Below are 25,722 nucleotides of genomic sequence, written 5' to 3' on the forward strand. Positions count from 1 at the left end.
CCCCCCCATAACCTCCCTCCCACCCGCAACCCTCCCCTCTCCCACTCCCTCTCCCCTTCCATTTGCATCAAGATTCATTTTCAATTCTCTTTATATACAGAAGATCAATTTAGTATAAAGATTTCAACAGTTTGCACCCACACAGAAACACAAAGTGAAACATACTGTTTGAGTACTAGTCACAGCATTAAATCACAATGTACAGCACATTAAGGACAGAGATCCCACATGAGGAGCAAGTGCACAGTGGCAACCGTTGTTGACCCAACAAATTGACACTCTAGTTTATGGCGCCAGTAACCATCCTAGGCTGTCGTCATGAGTTGCCACGGCTATGGAAGCCTTCCAAGTTTACCGACTCCGATCATATTTAGACAAGGTCATAAAAGACAGAGTGAGGATAGTAACCAATGATCCTAAGAGTGGCATTTACCAGGTCTGAACAATTATACAGCATTAAGTGGGGAAGAGGACCATCAGTACACACAGGTTGGGAGTAGAGCCATTGGTGGTAGAGTAGAGGTTATGATTACAAAGGAATGAGGCCCAAGTGCACTAGACAGGGCCTAGAACAAAGGACAGAGTCATTATTAGAGGAGCTAAGAAAGGTGCTGTCTAAGCTACAATTAAGTTTTCTGATTGAGAGGCAAATAGAACCTGATAGAAGGGGCTTGATAATAATCTGGTGGGCTTTAGGCCTTGTAAATTCAGAGGCCCAGACCTATCTATCTCTTCACATGGGGTATATCCTAAGGGAGGTGTGAACCTCCTAGGGGAAGGCACTCTGTTGACTTTCATTACTTGGCTGGCCTGGGAGGAGAGCTGGCCAGGTAAAGGCAGGTGGCATCTCTAACAAGAAATTGACAGTTCTGCCTGCAATGTTGCTGACCCTACTTGACCATCCCCTCAGCTGCAGTGGTCACTTTGGAAGTTGGGCTGAGTGAAGGGCTTTTCAGCTTAGAGCCAATAAGATCTGTGGCTCTGACCTGGGCATCCTTTGACTCCAGGGCAGGTCCATTTCCAGTGATCCAACTCTTGGCAGAGCTGCCAGGGCTCTTCACAAGCTGACTTCTGCTGAAGCCCAGGCTTACCACATTGAAAGCCACTGCAGTGGACTGGCCTGTTGGGTCTCCTTGAGGGCAGATCACTGTACAGATCAGCCATTAATAGGCCTGCCACCCATTGCTTCTGATGCCAAGCTTTCTTTTCCTCCTGGTTTGTGTTAAAGCAGACCAGAGGATGCAAGTCAAGGGAGTGCCCGTGTCCCATCTCTAATCTTCGGTGGCCTGAACTACAAGTCTATAGTCACAGGCATGTTCTGTAGTAGTTTTTCTAAGGTAGACAATGCCCATGAGGAAAATTATATTCTCACTTTAAAACTTTCTTTCCCTTTGGTCTGAAAGGGAGGTTTTTTCTACTTACTGTATACTTCGCTGATGGCGAAGTGAATCTAGCTATGAGATTATTATTTGAGTTCTTATTTTGGCTATGCTATTGCAGAAAAATGTTAGCCATCTCTTTTATAAGGTCTAAAGATTAAATTGTGCATCCTACAGTTTCCTTCATAATAGAATTAGTTTCCTACCTTGAAGAGAATAGAGAAATGAAAGAACAAGTTGGGCTTAGAATAGAGAAATGAGGGAGCAAGTCCTAGATCGCTTGCTGACAATAGCAATATCACATGAATACTTAGCAAACCGTTTCAACCATTAGATAACAACTTAAGAAAACATTTACCAGAAGGTCCAATGCCTTCTATAAATTTTAAGAATCATGTATTTGAAAACACCTCTTAAATGTCTAACATGGTGTAGTTTGTTTATCCAGTAAACTTAAGCACAACCATCTAAAATGTTTTTAGTTTCTTTCTACCAACAAGTCTAAAACATATGATACACAGATTCAGGTCACACAATTTAAAATGTATCTTTGATTGATTTTAGCAGCTTAAATTTATGGACAATCTTATCTATAAGCCATTTAAAGTAAAACTCTTAATAAAATTTCCCCATGTGGACATACAATATGTACACACATATAACATAACATACTAGACCAATATAGCAATTTTAATAATAGCTTTTAAAATCTTTAACTCTTTTTGTAGATTGCCAATTGATTTGAATTGCTTTTTCTTTTTAGTAACCTCAGTTTACCATACTTTCTCTCAGCTGGTACTGTTAATACATTATTGGCTTCATCTGTTTACAGAGCCATCCCAAAGTACTGAATACAATAGAAGTGGCTGGAAAAAGTCCATAGGAACCTATAGGAGGACAGCTAAACACAGAACCAACAACGCTTTAGTTTTATGAGCAGCAGATCATATATAACTGTGGATGACAAAAGACTTTAAGTCGCCATGTTTAAAATTATAAACTCATCAACCAACAAGAGGCACTTGCTTACTTCACAGTATTTTTGAAAGCACCTGTAGGATTTTACAAGTATTTAACCTTTTAAGCCTCTGGGGCTTTCTCATTAAGATAACTATCATGTCTAGTAACACAAGATCATTAGACTTTTTAATTCTCAAACATTTGTATTAATAGCATTTTCCATTATAGAAACTTAAAGTCTGGTACCACATCACATCTTGACAGTCCTTCTAATATACTCCAAATAGACTGATTAGTTGGTGTCTCTATAAGATGAGAGACATAGGTCCTTCGATTTTTTCAGTTGGGCCCAAACTGGAAAAACCAGAGTCCAGGATTTACTGGAAATTTTAGAGACCAGATTGTTTGAAACTTTGATTTTTTGAATGCCTGTCAAGAATGCCAAGAAGGCTCAAAATCCAAAATATCTGGTTGAAATAAGATTTCTTAAAATCATGGCATAACATAGACCAAATTTGATCATTGTTACAAGGTGATTATTCAAGTCTTTGAAAAAAGCACATATTTAAATAACCCATAGCTCTTAATAAAAATTCAGCTGTTTTTGAACAATTAGAATTTAACAGACATCAAGAGAACATAATAGATTACTTTAACACATTGCTTTAACAGAGCATCAGAGTTTAATTCTATGTCAAAGAGAAATTGAGCTTCCTGTGATCTTTTGCTGTGAGGTTTCCTTCCTTTACCTTCTTTCATATTGGTGACCATGTTTCTGTGTTTCTGTGTGTAACACATCTTTAAGCATCTTTTGCAGGGCAGGATGAGTGGCAACAAATTCTTTCAGTTTCTGTTTGCTATGAAAAGTCTTAATTTCACCTTCATTCACAAATGAGAGCTTTGCAGGATATAGTATTCTGGGCTGGCAGTTTTTCTCTCTTAGTACCTGGGCTATGTCTCGCCATTCCCTTCTAGCTTGTAGGGTTTCTGATGAGAAGTCTGCTGTGAGTCTAATTGGAGATCCTCTGAGAGTAATCTGACGTTTCTCTCTTGCACCTTTTAGGATCTTTTCTTTATGTTTCACTGTGGTGAGTTTGATTACAACATGTCGTGGTGAGGATCTCTTTTGGTCATGTTTATTAGGGGTTCTATAAGCTTCCTGTACTAAGATGCCTCTGTCCTTCTCCAAACCTGGGAAATTTTCTGCTAGTATCTCACTGAAAATGCCTTCTAATCCTTTCTCCCTCTCCATGCCTTCAGGAACTCCTAGAACCCGAATGTTGGGTTGTTTCATAGTATCCTGTAGATTCCCGACAATATTTTTTAGATTTCTAATTTCTTCTTCTTTTCTTTGGTTTGCCTGTTTCCTTTCCTGTTCTCTGTCTTCTAAGTCTGATATTCTCTCTTCTGCTTTGCCCATTCTGTTTTTAAGGCTCTCTAATGTGTTTGTCATTTGATCTATTGAACTCTTCATTTCATTATGATTTCTAGTCACTATCAGAGTTTCTTGTTCCACTAGTTGTTTCATTTCATTTTGATTCCTCCTTAATATTTCACTTTCACGAGAGAGATTTTCTATCTTGTCCATGAAGGATTTCTGTAGTTCAAGAATTTGTTTTTGAGAACTTCTTAATGTTCTTATCAATTTTTTGAGATCTGCTTCTTGCATTTCTTCGATCTCATCATCTTCATAATCTTGAATTGGGGTGTCTTTTTCATTTGGGGGCGTCATAGTTTCTTCCTTGTTCTTGTTAGCTTGGTTTTTGCGTTTGTTGTTTGGCATGTTGGAGATATTTGGTTTCTTCACTGTGGTGTTTTTTCTTGTTACACTATGGCTCTATATTAAGTGGACTGTCTGCTTTCAGTGGAGCCTTAGAGGCTTGAGATGAGTGTGGACTGAGAGCTGTGTTTGGTTCCTCAGGGTTGAGGGTGTGTCAAGGATGACACTCCCAGGTTAGGTGTGGTAAATCTCTCTTTCTTTTTTTTATTTAAAAGGGAAGTAATTCCGCACAGCTGAACGTAATTGGAGGTAGTTAGCAGGCAAATGATATACCCACAGGAGCCAGAGATCGGAAGCTCTTTCCCAAGGACCACACAGGGAATCTGTGCTGCCCTCAGTGTGGGCTCCAATTCTCCTGCAGTCTCCCACTGGGTTGCCAAGTTAGATGCTAATCTCCTGTTATTTCACCCCTCCCCACAGAGTCAGGTTTTTCTGCTAGGCTCAGGGCTGGTGCAGACCTGAGGTCGCCCTGCTTATGACGTATGTCCAAAATGGCGCCTGCTCTGTCTTGCTCGCCTTTGAGAGGTGAGCGGAGAGAGAGAAACTTGTGTCCGTATCAGTCACTTTTTTTATTTTTTTCTCTCTCTCTTCTAGTTAGCCTGGTGAACTTTTCCCCACGGAGTTTCAAGCCTCGTTCCCTCTAGCCTCCTTTTTCCGCTTGCCTGCTGGTATCTCGGGCTATGGAGGTTCGGCTCACCTCGCGTTCCAGCGCTGGTGCGTTGAGTCTGCCGCTGGTGTCCCGAACTTGGGCTCCCACGCTCTCCACGCAGGTCCACTGTGAATCACTAGTTCCGGAAGAGTTTCCTCTGCTGTTTCATCCCCTACTCTTCCTTGACCCTGCAGTATCTCCACTTATATTAAACTTTCTCTCCCCCCGGACTAAGTGTGCTTCCTGCCTATTCCGCCATCTTGCCGCCTCCCTCTACACTATTAACTTTATAAACCAAAAACTAGACAGAAGACTAATAAAGAACTCTCCAGCCTCAACTGTAATAGGTATTGCACTAGCCAGTGTAACAACAATGAAACGAAAAACATTATGCTGTACAAGCATTAGAGAAACTGACATGTAAACGGAAGTTGACGTGTTAGCCAAGATTAGAAGATAATATGTTGACTGATTTTTCAGCACATAGCAAACACCCAAAAACAAATTTGATGAAGAAAACACTTGTGTATAAGGAGTGTCATCGACTCTGTGTTACCTCTTTGGGGAGCAGATTTTTGCTTTCCTGTCACGATCACTGGTTGCAGGGGGTCTATTGCTATTGACAAACTGTCTCCTACTTCTGTACTTCTTGAAGGTACTTCTGTGACTCATATCTGTCTGGAGGCATCGGGGTAAATGAACAAGATCTGTACTTGCATCATGCAGCAGGCAGCAGCTGTATAGTACTGTGCTGTGTGCATTTGATTGGTTCATCTATGGCCAGTCTTTGTCTTTCTCTCTGTTCTGGGAGGCTAAGCTGTGCCATCACTGGGCTTCCATGCTCTCTGGTTTCTACTTGGTTTCAGCACGGAGGCAGGTGGGGGGCTGGTGCCCTAATAGGAAATTGAGGAGAGGTGGCAAATTAAGGTCAGGATCTTTATTCTTCTGGTTCCTTCCCCATGCAGTAACTGACAAAAGGTTACTGCTTTTCTCAAGGGGCTTTATCATTATGAATCGCTGCTTCCGGCCACTTCTCTCTCCCCTCGCTGCTTGGGTCTAGAATCTAGCAGCAGTAGGGAACCTTTTTTCTGCCAAGGGCCATTTGGATATTTATAACATAATTCATGGGCCATACAAAATGATCCATTTAACATGAGCCTGCTGCAGATGTACTGAGTTTCAGGATCCACCTGCAGTTGCCCTGTCGGGACCAGACCAAATGACTTCACAGACCCTATACTGCCTGCGGGCCGAATGTTCCCCACAGTCACAGCTCTGCTCTGCAGGGACCTTGTATTCTCCGTGATGCTTTCTTCTAGCCTGTGTGTGCTGTAATTCATTCCATTGTAGGGAGACTACTCAGCTCATCCAGGTTACATCACAGAGGAACACATTTGTCGAGCCAAGGTAGTCCAGAAGGTATTTGGGGAAAATATGGAAATACTTTAAATGAGGGAGTGTGGCGGTTTATATTAGCTACTAATCTTCGCACAGTGAGAAATTTACATTTAAAACAGACTTGGGGCAGGAGGACTAGAGAGAGATTGTTGCAGACATGAAGGCAAACATGATAGACCTTTACAGTGGCAGTACAAAGAGGGAAGGATTTGTACATGACAGAAATCTGTAACTGATTATATATGCTGGTGGGTGAACCTTCGGACAGCATTTGCAGTGTCTGTCAGCTTCCATGCTTAAGGGATAAAGCAGATGTGGTTTTATTATTTTGTTGTATGCAACATCATTTCCATCGTTGTGAAAGCAGCTTGAAGATCTTATCTAAAGTTTCCACTACCCTCATGGAAAACCTAGAGTAAATCAATCCCTGGGTCCCAGATGCCGCCTCTTGGTTGTTGTGGGCATTTGGAGAGTGAACCAATGGATGGGAGCTCTTTCTTTTTCTCTCTCCCTTCCTCCCTCCTTGCCTCTCTTTCTGCCTTTCTTCCTCTCAACCACTTTTTAAATTTTTTTTTTTTAGAAAAACTTACGTGGTCCTGCTTGTTTTTCACATTCTTAACTGCAGCATTTCAAAACAGAATCTGCAGGACGTCTCCATCTTAGACTCAACAGTCACACCAAAAATAGTCTTAATAGAAGCCAGTGGCGCAGCTTGTGCGTGGCATGAATTTTTAGATATTTATTTTAAAGGAAGCTTCCTGAATACTTATCCGCTCATGGATTCACTCAGAAGAAGGCTGCAGGAAAAGGTTTTGAGAGGAAGTGGCTTATTGAGGAGGTAAGGGAGAGTTCAGTAGGAGAGAGGGAAAATGAGACCGTTAAAGCAGCCGCTGGAGCTTTATCCCGCTGGGGCAACGCTGGAATGTTGTAAACATTCGCATCAAAGGCAGGCATTGTGACACAGCGATGGAGCCACTCTTGGTATGCCCACATCCGGTATCAGAGTGACTGTTCAAGTCCTGACTGTTCTGCTTCTGATCCAGATTCCTGCTAATGCATCCTGGGAAGCAGCTAATGATAGCTCAAGTATTTAGGCCCCTTCCACCCACATGGGAGTTTTGGTTGGAGTTCCAGGCTCCTGGTTTCTGCTTGGCCCAGCTCTGGCTTTTGCAGGTATTTAAGAAGTGAACCAGAAGATGGAAGATCTCTCTTTCTCTCACTCTCCCTCTCTTGGCTTTTCAAGTAGATGAAAAAACAAAAACACTTTGCAAAAAACATGCATCAGAGCTGTCTCCCCTAGCATGAAGGGAGCTAGGTTGTTTATACCCCAGTTCCTATTAACAGTCATTGGTTATATGCTGCTCCTATGGGTTGAAGGCAGGCATCAATCCCCTGATGTATCTAGCCTTCCACTTAGATGGCATGTGAATTCTCGTGGCAACACAAATCCTTCAGGCAACAAAATGCCGATCCTGTTACTAGACTCAGGCTGATGGGCATTCAAGTGGTAAGGGTAAGAGGATTGGGGTGTTCTGCTGTATTGCATTTATTTTCACCATATTTGAAAGGCAGAAAGTCAGACTCAGAGAGACAGAGAAGTCTTCTGCCCATTGGTTCACTCCCCATGTGTCTAAATAGCCGGGGCTGGGCCAGGTTGAAGTCAAGGGGCAGCAACTCTACCCCAATCCCCCATGTGGGTGGCAGGGACACAAGTACTTGGAGCCATCATCTGTTCCTCCTAGCATGCAGGTGATCAGGAAGATGGACTGGGTACAAAACTGGGACTCAAAACAAACATTCTGATATGGGATGCAGGTGTCCCAAATGACATCTTAATGCCTGTGCCAAATGCCTTCCCCTACAGTACCTTTCTAAAAGATGATTCCTATTTGCTTCTAGGAGATTAAGTATTTAATTAAATACTATTCTGATGTTCTAGATCACCTTTAGGCAGACAATTTAACAGAAACTGATGTTTGACATCTCAAAAAAGTAAAGAACTTGTCTGTCATCCCAGCCATAACACAATGAACACTATTTTTAACAAGCACTATACATGTGAGATAATATTTGCGTGTGAAATTTCAAATCTCTTCTCCGGACTAACGTTTATCATTATATACTCATTTTTCCTTTTATTGCAGTTGAAAGAATTCAGAATCAGTGGGATGAAGTACAGGAACACCTTCAGAACCGGAGGCAGCAGTTGAGTGAAATGTTGAAGGATTCAACACAATGGTTGGAAGCTAAGGAAGAAGCTGAGCAGGTCTTAGGACAGGCCAGAGCCAAGCTTGAGTCATGGAAGGAGGGTCCCTACACAATGGATGCACTCCAAAAGAAAATTGCAGAAACCAAGGTTAGTATCATAGGTATCTTTTAAAACAGTACTGGGTGGGGCCAGCATTGTAGCATAATGGGTTAAGCCACTGCACAGCACTGGCATCCCCTAAGGGCACTGGTTCAAGTCCTTGTTGTGCCATTTCAGATTCAGCTCCCTGCTAATATACCTGGGAAAGCAGCAGAGGATGGCCCAGGGGCTTGGGCCCTGGCACCCAGAGGAAGCCCCTGGCTCCTGGCTTCAGTCTGGCCCAGCCCTGGCCATTGAGTTCATTTGGGGAGTAAACCAGCATATAGAAGATATTTCTCTCTCTCTGTCTCTCCCCCCCCACCACCACCACCTCTGTCTCTCTCCCCTTCCTTCCTTCCCTCTCTCTCTCTGTAACTCTACCTTTCAAATAAATAAATCTTCAAAAAAATATTGTACGGGTTATACTGAAATACACATCTATATTATACTAAAATAGTTCTAATAGATTAAAACTTAATGATTTTAATGTGACTTTATTAGAAAGAAATTACATAGAAGCTGACATGAACAGTAGCTTTTGAGTCAGAAGAGATTGAAAAAAAATGATTGCTAATAACATTAAAATTTATTTTGTTTAATAATCTGGGTATAGTGGACTAGTTTCCAAATTATACCATCTTTTAAGATCAAAGTTGATGTAAATACTTACATTGTAGCATGAAGTCAACCAATTGAGCTTAATTCTCTCCTAGGAAAAATAACAGGTCTACTGTTACTTACCTTATTTGAAGATTCTGCATGGAGGAAGGAGGGCCTGGGTATAACACTAAGCCTAAGTTATACTCTCACTTTCTCTACCAGTTCTCTAACCTCCTGCCCAACTCATTCTTCCTTCTCTTTCTCCCCTTCTTGCCCCTAAAACTTCAAAAAATATCTGTCTCGTGGATAGTCTAGAACTGCTCAGAATAATAAAAGAAAAGCAGGAGGGAAATGAAGTGTGTTTAATGACTATGTTTATCAAGCAGGATGCCTGGTGTTTTACATGCATTTAAATCCTTTCAAACCTGGTATTTGTGATTCAATTCTGAAAGACCTTAAATGCTAGATAATGAGTATCCTTTAAGGATTTTAGGCAGAGAAGTAACAGGGTAGAAAGTTGATCAGAGTACTTCATCAAATGTGCTCCACAGATTTTTTTTATCTGATAGAAAGATATTTTGCCAAAAAAGTATATGAATATCAACTTAACTACACCATCTGAAGTGGCTGTCATTTCTAAATGAGGCACAGCAGACTTTGACTGAGGTGCAGTAAGAAGTCAACCCTGAGGGGCAGGCATTTGGTACAATGGTTAAGATGTTGCTTGAGACCTCCGCTTGCCATATTGAAGCAACTGAGTTCAAGCGCCAACTCTACTCCCAGTTCCAGCTTCCTGCCAATGTGCATCCCGAGAGGCAGCAGATAATGGCTCCCATAAATGAGTAACTGCCACCCATGTGTAAGACTGGCATTGAGTCCCTGGCCCCTGACTTCAACCTGGCTCAACCCCAGGCCAGCATGTGCATTTGGGAAGTGAACCAATAGATAGAGAGCTCTTCTCCCTCTCCTTCCCCCACCTCCTTTCTCTCTTAGATAAAGATAGTTTTAAGAAAGAAATAAATTCTTAAATATCAACAGCTTAATATGACGAAGATTAATACCTTGGCTTTGTCTTAGTACAATGGAGATTGACAAACCCTTTTTAGAAACATTCTCCCAAATAGTCACTTAGGGATCCATAGTTTTCCAATTTTGTGAAGCTATCACTTTAAACATGTTACTGCTCAAAATTTATCCTGCCCCTGCTGGAGAAGAAGAGAGCGTATGTTCAGTCAATATATATGGTGTTATGAGTAGGCCCGGAAATTAAGTATATCACTTTCATCACATGTCATTGACCAGAATTTATTCCTAACTTAATATCAGGAAGAATGAATTGAATTAGTGATCATTTAGCCAATCTCTGTGATAGCTACTTTGTCAAAGAACCAGAGCAGCAAGTTTTATATAGCAAGAATTCTAGAAAGCCATATAGGATTTTACAGTCTTATCATTGAATCTGTTGTAGGCAAATTTTAGATGGATAAAACTTTCTTCTTCACAAGATAATTAACATTAATGATGTTTCCAATGGACAAGCATTGATGAAAGTAGGAGTTTCTAACTGTCATTATCCCAATTTCTGGTCTAAGTAAACTATCAAATTCATGTGGCTATTCTTGATGTCTCTGTTACCTATAAGGTACTCAGTGTGCTACCCTCCTTCTGTTTGCTCATCATAAATTTAGAATAATGTGAATCTCACTAGCCATGGGTCAAAGTGGTTAACTGATGAGAAGGAATTAGCATTTATAAAAAATATGGACTAGACCCTTGAGTTAAATGAGGGGAAGAAGTGATAGGAGCCATGTAGGAATAAATTTCGTAAGGGCAGGAGGATTCTGAAAGTTGGAAAATGAGATACAATCCTAACCTAAGAGAATCCTAAAGTAATGGTGAGAATGATTATTGTATAATTGCTCTTCGAAAAGCAAGAAACTTCAAGTAAGAGACAGGAAAAAGCTACAAAAGAAAATATTAAAGAAGAAAACAAAATTATTAGATTCCCAAAACAAATAGATAAACACCTAAAACAAAAACAGAATTGTTTTGGAATTATTATCCTTCTCAAACTTTTGAAATAAAAATTGTTTTTCAGTGGTCAAGTTACTGCATCATAAAAATGGCTCATCCATTTTCTAGAAAATGTAATATTTTTCTTTGTGTTCCATGTTTAGGAATTTAGTAATATATATAACTGCACACTCAATGTAAACTCACAATACAGATTAAGATAACCGGCCGGCGCCGTGGCTCAATAGGCTAATCCTCCGCCTTGTGGCGCCGGCACACCGGGTTCTAGTCCCGGTCGGGGCACCGATCCTGTCCCGGTTGCCCCTCTTCCAGGCCAGCTCTCTGCTGTGGCCAGGGAGTACAGTGGAGGATGGCCCAAGTGCTTGGGCCCTGCACCCCATGGGAGACCAGGAGAAGTACCTGGCTCCTGCCATCGGATCAGCGCGGTGCGCCGGCCGCAGCGCGCCTACCGTGGCGGCCATTGGAGGGTGAACCAACGGCAAAGGAAGACCTTTCTCTCTGTCTCTCTCTCACTGTCCACTCTGCCTGTCAAAAAAAAAAAAAAAAAGATTAAGATAACCATAGCTGTAATTTTCTCATCCATTTCCTAAATGCTGCATTCTAAAATGAAAAGTAATTGTGATGTTAATAACAACTAACATTCAGGGAGTGCTTGATATATGTCAGAAAGTGTAGCGTTCACTCTACATATGTTGGTTTATTTCCTCCTCTCAAAAATCCTCCATGAAGTACGCCTATTGTTCTCAGTATGCAGGTAAGAAAACTGAAGGCTAGAGATCAGTAACTCCTTTTGGAAGGTAGTTTGAGTTATGATGTGAGTGCCTAACAATTACTCATGTACATGACCTCATAGATTTCCTCTTGCACCTATTATCTATTTAAAACAAATCAAGAAAACACCATGTGCCTTCAAATGAGAGGAAATGGTAAAAGGAACTTTAATTCTATTACTGATTAAACAACAAAAGAAGACAGTGGAACAGTGGATTGGGGCACAGTTTTCATACTGTGTTCTATGAAAAACTAAAACGAGAATTGCAAATTGCATTCCATTTTTGATGGAACTACAATTTCTATTTCTTCTAAAACTTACAGATCAAATAAAATAGAGATCTGGTCTTTAAGTCTAATGTGTTATCTGTACTGAGAGATAATAGGTGGCTTATCATCTGCAGTTTTCTTTGAGGAAGAAAGTGTGAAAATGGACATGCAGAGATCTTGGATGATTTGACCAGGATCTCCTTGTCCCATAGGTTCTTTGAGTCTATGTTCATAAGATTATCAAGGGAACCTGTGAGGCTCATAAGGTAATCATCAGGCTATGTCTACAGAGTTGGAGACGTGATTATAGTAGCCAGACTGCCTTCCAGCACCATCACTGGCGACCACCTTACCTGTCACTAATGAGCAACTGTGGAATGGTTTTGAAGAAAACTACCAAAGCTGTTTGACTTCCTTAAAATATAAACTGTTTTAGTTCTATGATTTGCTACTGTAATTGGGTTGTAAATTTGGTGGTGGGCACAGCCAGCCAATTATTGCAAGCACAAAATAAATCATAAAAAAAAATATAAACTGAGCACCTACCTTAACATAAAATCACCAACAGTCCTGATATGCTAATAATTCATAATCAAGTCTCCATTCTTATCTATATGTATGTTAATTGTCATAGTATAGGCAAATTTTTAAATGTAGTATTATTGCATAAATGTTTATCAATGTTGCTATATAACTTTTAATAATTGTCATTTTTCATTTTTTCTAACATTTTATTAAGATCCATCTTGTACCATTTCTTCACTGGTTTTACATTTAGAAAACCTCTGCCTCTGGATTAAAAAAATAGGGTGGAGAAAAATGGAATAGTAATAACCCCCATTGACAATATAGAAAGCCAATATGAAATGGTTTCTAGGAAAAACCCTTCCTGAAAACCTGGTTGGAGGAAAGAAAACAGCAATAGTGGAATTTGGATTGGGTACGAAAACAAAGTGCAGATGGATTATTGTGTCAATGACTAATAAGCAAATCAGTAAGATAAGTCCATAATGTATTTTACATTTCTTTGTTTGCTATATAATCCTTAATCTTTCTGAAACAAGACATGAAATTAGAAAGTATAGATTTTGTTAACTGCTTGATTTTATTTGTTCTTCTCCATGGCCTGGCACAACAATAATGTTTGTTCCAGATAGAAAGACAGATGTTAGGGAAAAGGATTGAAGATTTCCATCCTAATCAAAATCCTTGCCAATAGGCTATGACTGAATCCTATGAGACGTGATGCCATTGAGAACTTCCATAAGAGGCAGAAAGAGTATGCCATTGGCATCTAAAACTGCCAGCAGTGATCATCGTGGGGTTTATTTCGTTTGGCAGAGTCTTGGTTGAGTTCACAACCTGTTCCCTAGGCTACTAAGATTGGCCCAAACTTGGCAATGGATTCTTTGGAAAAATTATTTCTTGATCATTTTAAACTTTGTTTCCCAATGTCAAGAGAGATTTGCCCAGACTTTTGCCCAGAGTTTTCATTAATTTTTTCCCCTTTCAGCCTTTGAAAGAGAAATTCCTTTTTTTTTTTTTTTGTCTGCCTTGTGATTACTTTTGTGTCAAATTCAGCATAAAAGCTTTTCAAATGTGACAGTATTAGCTGCTTTGTGCTTGGCTGAGCTAAGAGTACATGAATTCAATAGAGAAGTGAAATCTTGTTTAAGCCTAACTGATTTGGCTATATAATACTTAAAACTATCTGAAGCGAGAAATCCAATAATTTTCAAGTTATTAAATAAACATTTCCAAGGCTGCAAAATCTGTGTTTTGAAGACATTCCTTAGGGAACTTGAAACATAGATACACTGTAATCATGTAATTTAAAAACCTCAGTTTGTTATATAAGAGTAATTAAATATGTTTTTGGAAAAAATTATTAAAAGATACGGTTATTTTGGTGCAAATTTTTTGAAATTCATGCACAGTGTTTTCCATAATACATATTTTTCATAAAGTTTTTGATGATTTTTATATGCATGGATTTCATTTTTTGTACCAAAATAGACTAATCTTTTACTTCCATCTTCCATGATCTTTTTTGAATTAGCTTCATATAATAACTACAGTGACTATTTGAGGACCTCAAATTATTGTATTAGGAAAGACACTGATGAGGAAAATTCTTTTTTCAAATATGGAAGTAAAGCCTTACATTTTAAATTATTTACAACGGGATAGATGGCATCAGATAATAAAGATATGCTATAAAGATGAGTACTATAATGGATAAAATATACCTTAGATATATTTTAATTTTTAGAACTGCACAAAATTAAATCAGCAAATTGACCTACATTAGTAGATTGAGGATTGAATTTCTGGTATACTAATAGAAAATATCATCAGAAATCTTGCCAGGGCCTAACATTTTTCCATACATTTTCTTTATTCCCTTTTATTCTCCCAGAAAGCTTCCACGTGATTAAGGAAAAAGAATCAATATCATAATAGTACTTTTCCTTTTACAGTATATATGAAGCTATTAAACTTCTCAAAAATACAGAGTGCTTCTTGTGTCACTGATAGAGGCCTGGTAGCGATGGGCTAGTTTTCCCAGGTACTGCTCTATTACAGTATATAAATATTTAATGCAGAGTCATCACATCATGCCTAAGTTTATGCTCTGATTGCACCACACTTTGCCTAGTTTTCTTTTCACATTTAACTTATTCCATGCTTGGAAATACAGTGTGACAACTCTATAAATTTATTTCTCCATAAAAGCATGAAAATATTGGCAAAAATTCTTAAAATCACCTTTTCAGAACTCTGGAAATTAACCGAAGGAGACAACAGTCTCTGAACTTTTGAACCTCAGTAGGAACGACAAGGTTTGAGGATTTTTAACTTTGTCTATTCCCTTTACTTTGTCTCAGCTCCACAATGGAACTGAAAGTCAGCAGCCTTTCTAACCATGGTAGCTGGAAACACTAGCAGCCTTGCTGCTACCAGAGAAAGAAGATGGGGAGTGGGGTTCCTCAGAAAGACCCATTTCATTCCCAGAGTGTTGTCACTGTGTGGTTTGTCTTACAGCTCCCTAGGGGAAAAATGGATACACAAGGCCTTGTCATCTCTTGACCTGACTCAGACCTACCTCCCCAGGAAAAGCTGCACTTCCAGAGTGTTTGACTCAATCACCAACAAATGTTTATCATAGCAGCTTCTTAAGGCTGTGATGCTAGTTGAGATAAACATGGGTCAGGAAAAAACTTGAAATGGAGATAAGGGGAATAAACTGTCTCTAGGGGACTTTGACAAGCTCTGGGATATTCATGGGGGACCTACAAGGTCATGTGCATGTCTTAATAAATTGATAATATCAACAGAGATAGGAATTATAAATAAGAATCAAATAGAGACTGGTTTGTCTCACTTAGAGTAACATAAACATCACATGTTTCCTTTTATTTGTAAAAGTTAGTATAGAGTACAAAAATTGTATGGGTGAACATGCACAAATGATCCTAAGCCCATGGAATGATGGTTAACAGCATTATTAATAATAATACAAATGAGAACCATAATGATACAGTACTTCATATCCATTAAAATGACTAAAATGGAAAAGAAAATAAAAGTATTGGCAAGGATGTAGGATAATTGAACCCTTCATACATTATTGGTAGGAATATAAAATGGAGAAACCACTTTGAAAAAAATGTGGCAGTGCTTGAACCTATTAAATATGGCGTTAGCATGAAATAATCATTATTCACTCAGGTATATACACAAAAGAAGTGAAAACATATGCACACGCAAAACCTCTTTTTAGATATATAGAGTAGTAGTATTCAAAATAGCCAAAAAGTGAGCAACCTAAATGTCTTCTGGCTGATAAATGGATAACAAATGTGGTGCATTCAACAATGGAATATTACTCAGTAATGAAAAGGAATGAAGTCCAAAAAGGTGCTATAACATTGATGAGCCTCAGAAACATTTTGCTAACTGATAGAAACCACTTAGAAAAGACCATGTGTTATATGGGTTCCTTTATATGAAATGGCCAGTAGGGCTGGAAGAGGGCAAGAATCTACAGGGGAAGATGAAAATTAACAATATGAGATTGTTAACAAAATGAGTTCCTTTTAGGGTAGAAGGACATATTCCCAAATTAGATTTTAGTGATGGTTGTACAACTCTATGAATATACTAAAAAACCACTGAGGGGCTCTTTAAGTGGATGAATTTAATAGTGTGTGAATTGTGTCTTAATAAAGCTAGTTAGAAAAGTGTATCTGTATGATACTGACTATAGATTTCTTATAAACTCAACTGTAGAAACAGTCTCCGTTTATCTTATCTATAAAACTCCTAATTAACTGTAGAAATGAAAATTAAGTACAGCTCTGGCCTTGAAGAACTTCCTAGATGGCAGCTTCTCACAGAATGACTGAAGAGCTACTTGCTTTTATGGTCAGGATAGGCAGCTTTTGTCCCACAGAATGTATCCTAAGATGCTGCCTCTAGGTGATAAAAACAGGGACAGAGGAGCTCTGAACATTTCCTCAATATTTGAATGACTTCCAATTATTAGCAAGACCATGTGTCATTATACTAGTTTATCCTATCCCTGGGCTTGGCCCCAGACTAGTTAGAGATAAAAGAATTGTGCTACTCTATTTGAGACAAGGTCCTATCTGAACAGTTATTTCAGTCAGGATAGGCTATGTTAAGCTACAGTGACAACCACAAAATCTAAAAGCTTAACACAAAGTTTATCCTTTACTCATGCAATGGGTCCTTTGTTGTTTGGCAAGGGCCTTCTACTTAGCTTAGTCACTCGGAAAGCATTGATGATGAAAGAGCCTTGCTCTTTCTTGCTCCATGCTTCCATGACCACAGAGGCGTGAACATGGTGAATAATGCACTGTTTTTTTAAACCACCTGCTTGAAATTGACAAGTAGACAAAACCAGTGAAATGGCCATCCGTGAGTTCAAGGGGGGACCCATGGATAGTCCTCGGGCATGACAAGGCACTGGGTATTTGTGACCAATCACGCAATCCACCAAAGCAGGCTCATGGGATTTGAAATACTGAGAAAATGCTACTTTCTGGGGATTTGTCCTCTGGCATTCTCTCTGGAGTTATTTCCACCCAACCATTTCTATACCCTCTCCACCAGTCTTTTCTTAGATGCCAGAGGTAGCTGTGTGATTTGTTAATTACAACACCACTTAAGCCTTTTAATAAAGTCAGCAAATTAAAGAGAGAACCCCAATAAAAAGAATGCTTTCCAAAATGTCATAATGAAATTAAGGTAATGAAGCACTTGGAGGACTCTCCTCCCTTCTTTTTTGTATAAAACTTATTCCAAAGAAGCTGGAAGAGAAATGGGGCCTGAAAGTAAAGAGTGGGAAAAATAAATTGTATGCCATTAGTTTAATTATAAAAATTCATTACATGAAGCCATGTAAGACAGAAAATAATGGAACTCTAATGGGTTGGCCGATAACACATTTACTAGCCTGCTCTCAGCTTGTAGTCATTGTTGAAAGGACAAAAAAGTAACAACTTTGGTATGTAGTCCTCAAAGCTATTGAAAAGATTAATCATTTCCAGTAAGCTGGAAAATGAGGGCCATTTTCTTAAATCGTATCCCCTGTATGGAGTGTTACCTTCTGAAACAGAGTTGTTTGGTAATGTCAAAGGTTTAATAGATGAGTCTTGAGAGGCTTTGCTTTTGAAATAGCTTCCTTACAGATATTTTAACATTTCTATTGTAAATCCATAAAGAGGTTGCATAGGTCATTTTAATTCACACAAGGAAGAAAGGAATTGTTTGTTTTTCCTGATATGGATTTATAGAACATTAATTCATATGTAGGACTAAATTGTTTAGTGATGTTTTTAGTAAACCAAATTTATATTCTTTTTCTGTCTTTGGAAAAAAATATTAGATAGTTTTCCAGTCATGCTATAATCATCAAGAAGATTATTTTATATTCTTCAAAGTTCTTTTATAATAAATTCAATCCTTTTCCTTGGATTGTTTTATATGGAAGCACATATTCTTTAATTGAGAATCCAGAAATCTCCATTTTTTGATGCCTCTTTGGCTGACTAGCTTTGTTACCTTGAACGAGTCACTTAACCTCCTGGGGCTTCTATGTTCTCCTTGGACAGTAATGGAATTGCACAAAAGAAAGGAGATAACAAAAGGTGAAAGAGGATTGGGCTTTGTCTTGCACCTATTGGCCCTTGAAAGGTTTTAAACAGAGGGATAATGAGGTTATATTTGCATTGCAAAAAGAGCGCTTAAGCCTTGTCTGTAGCTGGAAGGGCTGATTTGAGAGTGGAGGAAGTGTACCCATAAAAAGATAAGTGCAGAATCCGAGCAAGTATTTATAGGGACCCAAATCACAATAGTGCCATTGGGGGCAGAAGATGCAAATATAAGGGAAAATGATGATCCAGTTCCTCAGAGGATATGCTCCCTGCCACCTCTCCAGTTAAAGATCAACTTACAATCAGAGGTAGAAGAAGATTGAGCTAGGGACTGAACCTTGGGGAACAGTGATATTTAAGGGAAAGACAAAAAAAAGAAAAGGCAAATTTGAACCGTCAGAGTACAGAGGAGACCTGAAGATGTGGAGCCAAAGACAGACTTCACGCAAACAGTAGCCAGCAGCACCAGTTGCTGCAAAGTAAATCAAATAAATGATAACCTAACTCTTCTACAGGTGTTGGTGATTGGTGAGAGGATCAGTTAACTAGTCTTCACAAAAATGCTGCAGTAACAGACAACCCCAACATGTCAGGAGCATACAACCCAAAGCACATTCTTGAGTTAGCAACTTGGGTAGGGTACCTCTGCCCCACATGTCACTCATCCCTCTTCTGGGATGAACAGAAAAGCATGGGACCTGTTTATCTAAAGGTGATGGAGAAATGCAAAATGCGCTGAACCAGCACATGTCAGTCCTCTGCTTGTGTCACGTCAAGTCATATCTCTTTAGGATTAGGCAATGTAGGTCCCATGGCCGAAGGTTAAAGGCAGGGATGTAAACTGCTTTTTCTGTAAGAGGAACTTTGAAGTTACATAGCAAAGGACACAGGTACAGGGAGATAGAAAGAAACAGAGTCAATAATTCAATTTGCCATGGAGATTTCTGTCAGGCCAATTCTATGGAATGGTGATGGCAGAAGGCTGATTTTGATGAATTGTAGATTGGCAGGAATATGATCAAGTTAAGGCAATGAGTGAATATTTGCCTTCTATATAGTGTGACTGTGAAAGGAGAAAAAATGATCGAGTGCAGATTTTTGCTGTTGTCGTTTAAAGATGAGAGAGACATTCCGGTTTGAAGATCGTGGGGAAGGACCATGCAGAGAGCCAAGAAGTTGGAACTCATGAAGGGGGAGGGAGTATGTGAGGGAGGATCCCAGAATAGATGGGTGCCCAGATGGCGAAATCAACTTCCAATAGCAGAAAAGTCGCCTCTTCTTCTGAGACTGGAAAGAAAGATGCGAAGTGGGAAGTCGGATAGTTCATGAAATTTATGTTTAATGTATTCTGTTCCTCCTATGGGATTGTAGGCAGGGTCATTTGCTGTGAGATTTCTTTCAGTTTCTGCTGTCAGTATTCAGTCTGAAAACCACACCAAGTATTTGCAACTGAGGGAATTCAATACAAAGGACTGATCGCATGGGTAAGAGGGTAGCTGAGAAACCCAACAGGAGAGAGTGAGACATTGAGAATGTTGCAGCTTCAGCAAGCTGCTGGGTTACCACCTCAAAGGCTGGAGAGCCAGAAATTGTTACCAAAGCCCAGAAAAGAGAGCCATCTGGTGCTAAATCCACCACTGTGGGGGCCGCCCAGCAGTTCCTGGCACTACGGGGGGAGGTACAGTGGGAAATGCACTCACTGATCACTATGGACAGAAGGGGAGAAAATCAGTAATTTCACCCTTCCTCTTGCTATTCTATGCCCCACCAGTACAACGCACTGCCCTAACCCTGCTGCAGCCAGCTAGTAAGAGCTCCTGGGGAAGTCTGACCCCCCTCTCGGGATTTAGTCCATCTGCCGCACTGAGTAGAGCAGGAGATGGACAGAGACTGAATGTAAAAGCTAATAAGCTCCTTGTTAGCTCACAGAGCTCCATTTTTCATGAAGTCCTTAGTTCGTAAAAGTAAACACAGTATCCAAAACAGTGATAGAAATCCAAGATGTAGAATTCTCATCCATAAACATAATAGAATCCTATTGTACAATTTTCCGGGCTTTTTGATTTTGGTACCTCACGACAAGCCTATGGTCTGGGCAAAGTAGCCTTATCCTATTTTACAGATGACAAAATGGGATTCACGAGGTCAGTGACTTCCTTAAGATCAAATGCAAGCCAATGGACAAGGAAGGCCTCCTGGGACAATGCCTTTTCAGTCCTGCACTGCCTTCCATGAGGCTCCTTTGAGACAGTCATTAACGATGTAAATATCTAATTCATCTGGAGCAAACAGTTGTTTCACTTGCAGGTGACTACCCAAAACATTTTATAAGAAAACTTAATACTCAACTTCAAAATTTTCGTTATAGGTCTATGCGCTCACTTTTATCTCCCCAGTGAAAGGGAGCTTTTTGGAGCTACTGTGTGTGTAGACAGTGTCTATAAGACAGCAAGCCACTTGCTTTGCATAGGGGTTCAGACCATAGTGAATATATTGTGATTCATTAAAAGCAGTAGTAGTAGCATCAGCAGTAGCGATGACGATGACAATGATGATGGTGGTGGTCTAGCTGCTATTTAATGCCTTGGCTATGCCAGATACCTTTGTGTTTCCCCAGAGTTTCCTAAGTTAACCTTCATAATCACCTGTGGAGATAAATACTGTTAATATTCCAATGTAACAAAGGATACGGAGGTGTGGAGAAAATAATTCACTTTCCCATTTGCCACTCACCTGCTAAGTGATGGATGCAGCACTCACACCCCGCAGACTCACTCTGTTGCCCAGACTTTCAGCTACTCTTCCTCTTCATATCCTGTTTCTTCCCACGTAGGGCCAGTATCCCTAAGAAGACTTCTTACTAATTGAGACAGGGAGAGAGAAATCAAACATTAAAATAGAAAAAAATAATACTCAAAATTCTCAAGATTACTTGAGGTTCTCTGCCTAAAATATTGTGTATGAATACCAAGCAATTCTTGCAGCAGCATCATATTAGGTTTGAATATGAACTATGTCTTTGCTGGTTAAGGACACAATATTTATGGGATTTAGTGTTTTATATTCTTCATAGAAAATACCCATGCGTATACCTCACAAAGTCGTGTTGTTGTGTGCTCATCCTTGAAGTATTTTAAATGTCTTCACACACTGTGATCACCACACAAGCAATTTCCTATAGTCTACACCTTTGTAAATGGAATTCAGAAAGAAAAAAGTGCTGTGAAGTCTATTGTATTTTTAAATTTACACCCCTTCTGAGGTCTGGAGTTAGCCCAGTAGTACATTTCACAGCGGTAGGCAAAGCTGGTCAAGGTCATGGTTCCTAGGACCAATGACACTTGTGTAAAGCTGAGGTGGTCAGGGTATTACCTTAGGAGGCAGGGAAACCAGTCTGTTGTGAATGTCTGAGAAGGGAGAAAAGAAAGCTGTGATTTAGAACCTTTGTGCTTGTAGATAAGGGTCTTAGTGCTCTCAGTGTTAGTCAAGGTCAGTGGGAGTTTTTCTGTTTAATCCTACATCCTCACAAAACCTGGGCAGTATTCAGTGAGGGTAATCTCTCAGTCAGGATTTCCTTAGGTATAAAAATCTGAACTTTCGTTATGAATACAACTTTGGAGTAACTATATGGCATGTGCATATTTGCCTTTCAACCATTAAAAAACCTTGAGAAGCTCTGATTGGAAGTCAAGCCTCCCTCTTTCAGCTCTTTTTTTTTTTTTTTTTTAAGGGAGAGGTTTATTTTTGGGTGAGGGAAGCCGGACTGAGGGGAGAGGGCAAGAGAGGAAGAGATTAATGGGGAGCACACATGTGTGGGAAGCAGGTCCTATTACACCTCTTTTTATTATGAATTTGCTAATTTAACTCTAGCTTACTATTCAGAGATTTTGGAAAATTCAAGCATATTGGCAACTTACATTTTTAGTTTTTAAAATGATCTGTAGATTATTTTTAGAATCATTGGCCTATTCTGCATCTTAAAAAGTTTTAACAGCTTGATTGAAGTGTAATTGATATATCAAAATTACATATTTAATGCATACAACTTGATATGTTTGAACATATGCATGAACTTGTGGAACCATTGGAAGACTCTATTTTCTCTTTTTTCCAATTCATCACGATGTGAATTGATCTTTTTCTTTGCTTGAAGTTTTATTTACTAATATGTTTGAAAGAGAGAGAGAGAGAGAGAGAATCTTCCAATCCATTGGTTCTATTTCCAAATGTCCTAAGAGCAGGGATTCAATCTGAGTCTCTTATATGGGTGGCAGGGACCCAATTACTTGGTTCATTACCTCCTGCCTCCCTGGGCGCACATTAGCAGGAAGCTGAATTGGAAGCAGACTAGCCAGGACACACCCAGGCACTCCAATATGAGATATGGCCTCTCATGCAGCATCTTAACCACTAGGCCAAATGTCAACCTCCGCCCCTCAAAGAAAGGTTTTTGAATAATATAGGGATCAGAAAAGTAATAAAGCAGCAGCAACAGTGCTTGATAAAGGGGATTATTGAAGAAAAGGCAAGTATTCCATAAACAAGGATAAATTTTAATTGCTTGCAGTAGCAGCAACTGTGCTCAGTGCTGGTAGACTCTGCCTCTCTCCTCTCCTATAGCAGAACTTAACATCAAAGGCTTTAGCTTCTTGATAATAGTTTGGGAATATGCCATTTGCTGTGTGCAGTAAATGCTGTTATTTAGTTTGACTCTAGAATAGAATGTTCTAGTTAACTAAGAAATGCCACATTATATGCAGATTACTACATTTCTAAGAAATAAGAATACCATCAAACACATTGAAACTATACTAGAATACTGGTTGTTGATTTTTGCTATATAAACAATCACACTAACACAAAATAACCAATATTAAAATAAAAATGATTCATTTTTTCAGAAACATCAACTTTTTATTTTTTTGTTGCCCTTCCAGTTCATGGCTATAAATTCTTTTTTTTTTTTTTAAGATTTATTTATTTGAAGTCAGAGTTACACAGAGAGAGGAGAGGCAGAGAGAGAGATATCTTCCATCCAATGGTTCACTCCCCAATTGACTGCAACGGCTGGAGCTGTGCCAATCCAAAGCCAAGAGCCAGGAGCTTCTTCCAGGTCTCCCACACGGGTGCAGGGCCCCAAGGACTTGGGCCATCTTCCACTGCTTTCCCAGGCCATAGCAGAGAGCTGGATTGGAAGCGGAGCAGCCGGGTCTCGTACCGGCGTCCATATGGGATGCCAGTGCTTTAGGCCAGGGTGTTAACCCACTGTGCCACAGCACTGGCCCCAGCTATAAAATCTTAATGAGCTAAAAAACACAGTACAGGGTGGGTATTTGCCCTAGTGGTTAAGATGCTGATTAGGATGCCGTAGTCCCATATCAGAATGCCTGGGTTTGCTACCCAGCTCCAGCTCCTGACTCCAGATCCTGGAAGGTAGCAGTGATGAATCAAGTAGTTGGGTTCCTGCCAACCACGGGGGAGACCTGGATTGATTTCCAGGCACCTGTCTTCAGGCCCAGTCCAACCACAACAGTTGCAGGCATTTGGAGTGAACCAGCAAATGGAAGATAGGTCTCCCTCTTTCCTTTTCCCTCTCCCTCTCCCTCACTCTAACTCTCAAATAATTTTTTTAAGTATGGTATTGTTAAAATGTGGATTTGCAACAACAGGAGTCACTGTGTACTTATTCCCCGTGTAGGATCTCTGTCCTTAATGTATTGTACTATGTGAATTAACAGTATAACTAGTACTCAAACAGTACTTTATACTCTGTGTATCTGTGTGGGTGCAAACTGTTGAAATCTTTACTTAGTATATACTAAATTGATCTTCTGTATATAAAGATAATTGAAAATGAATCTTAATGTGAATGGGATGGGAGAGGGAGCAGGAGATGGGATGGTTGTGGGTGGGAGGGAGGCTATGGGGGGGAAAAGCTGCTATAATCCAAAAGTTGTACTTTGAAAATTTATATTTATTAAATAAAAGTTAAAAAAATTGTGAATTTGAAGGAGAACATATTTGCAAGCTACTTATACAACAAAAAAAGATTAATATCCAGAATATAGCAGCAACTCAAAAACCTCAACAATAAAAAAAAAAAGCTAATCCAGTAAAGAAATGGGCAAAGGATCCAAATAGTTCTCAAAAAGAAGAAATGCAACTAGCCAACAAATACATGAAAAGAAAAAAAAAACACACTAGATAGCACTGATCATTAGGGACATGCAAATCAAAACCACAATGAGGTATCACCTCACCACTGTCAGAATGGCTATTATCAACAAGACAAGGAGCAACAACTGCTGGTGAAGAAGTGTAGAAGGGGGAACTCTTACACACTGTTGTTGGGCATGTAAATAGTGTAGAAACTGGGAAATAGTGTGGATATTACAAAAATAAAAAGACTAGAGATGGAACTATCATATGATCCAGCAACCTCACTGCTGCATATACATCCAAAGATATAAGCTCATTGTATCAAAGTAATACCTGCTGCACCATGATTAGAGCAGCACTGTTAACACAATAATCAAAATATGTAATCAGCCAACATGACCAGCATCAGATGAATGGATAAAGAATATGTGGAATATATACTCAGCACAATACTACGCAGTGAGAAAACAAAAATGAAATCCTGTCATTTGTAGAAGATGAATGCGACTGGAGACCATGTTGAATGAAATAAGCCAGACACAGAAAGATAATTACTACAAGTTCTCCCTCATATGTGGGAGCTAAAATTAAAAAACAACTCAATCTCAACATAAAATGTTGATTACTAGAGGCTGAGATGGGTAGAAGGCATAGAAGGAGTTTGGACCGAAATAAATAGGATAAGCTAGGTGTGGTACATTGTGACAAATATATGAATATGAGTTGTTAAGGGGAAGTGGGATAAGAAGTATATGCGACTGCAGTGTATCACCATCTCAAACTTTTTGTTTTTTAAATTCTAAATTAATCAAAAAATGTGAGGGTTTTTTGCACAAGAGAACTGATTTTACAATGACTACTGTGCACATTTACTACATATTAGGCCATTGGGTTAATGTATTATCCTATTTTAATGTCTTCTCATTAAATATTGAAGTTGCTACTCATTTTTGGCCATTTTGGCTAATGAGGATTTTTATTCCTGTATTTATCATCTTTTTAATATTTTATTAGGATAAAGTGTGAAAAGTGAGATTACTGGCTAAATGGGAATAAGCCTTTGTATGTCAATTGATATTGATTGCCAAATTATTCTAATAGAAACTAGCAGGACATGAGTGTGCTAATTGTACCAGTCTTTCCAGCTTTGGGTTTTGTTTTATGTTAGTTTAATTTGTGTTGCATTGTACTGT

The 25,722-nt window shown here is 39.3% G+C and overlaps 1 protein-coding gene across 9 annotated transcripts in view; it reads left to right on the top strand.

Moving 5' to 3' along the window:
- Positions 1-25,722, top strand: part of DMD (dystrophin) — a 2,142,101-nt gene that overhangs the window by 1,559,336 nt on the left and 557,043 nt on the right. For all 9 annotated transcript variants that reach the window (XM_062183372.1, XM_062183374.1, XM_062183379.1 and 6 more), the window contains one exon: positions 8,311-8,522. In XM_062183372.1, coding sequence (XP_062039356.1) covers positions 8,311-8,522 — 212 coding nt within the window. The remainder of the gene's footprint in view (positions 1-8,310; positions 8,523-25,722) is intronic.

The sequence above is a fragment of the Lepus europaeus genome, chromosome X (assembly GCF_033115175.1).
Source record: "Lepus europaeus isolate LE1 chromosome X, mLepTim1.pri, whole genome shotgun sequence".
In the NCBI taxonomy this organism is placed as follows: domain Eukaryota; kingdom Metazoa; phylum Chordata; class Mammalia; order Lagomorpha; family Leporidae; genus Lepus; species Lepus europaeus.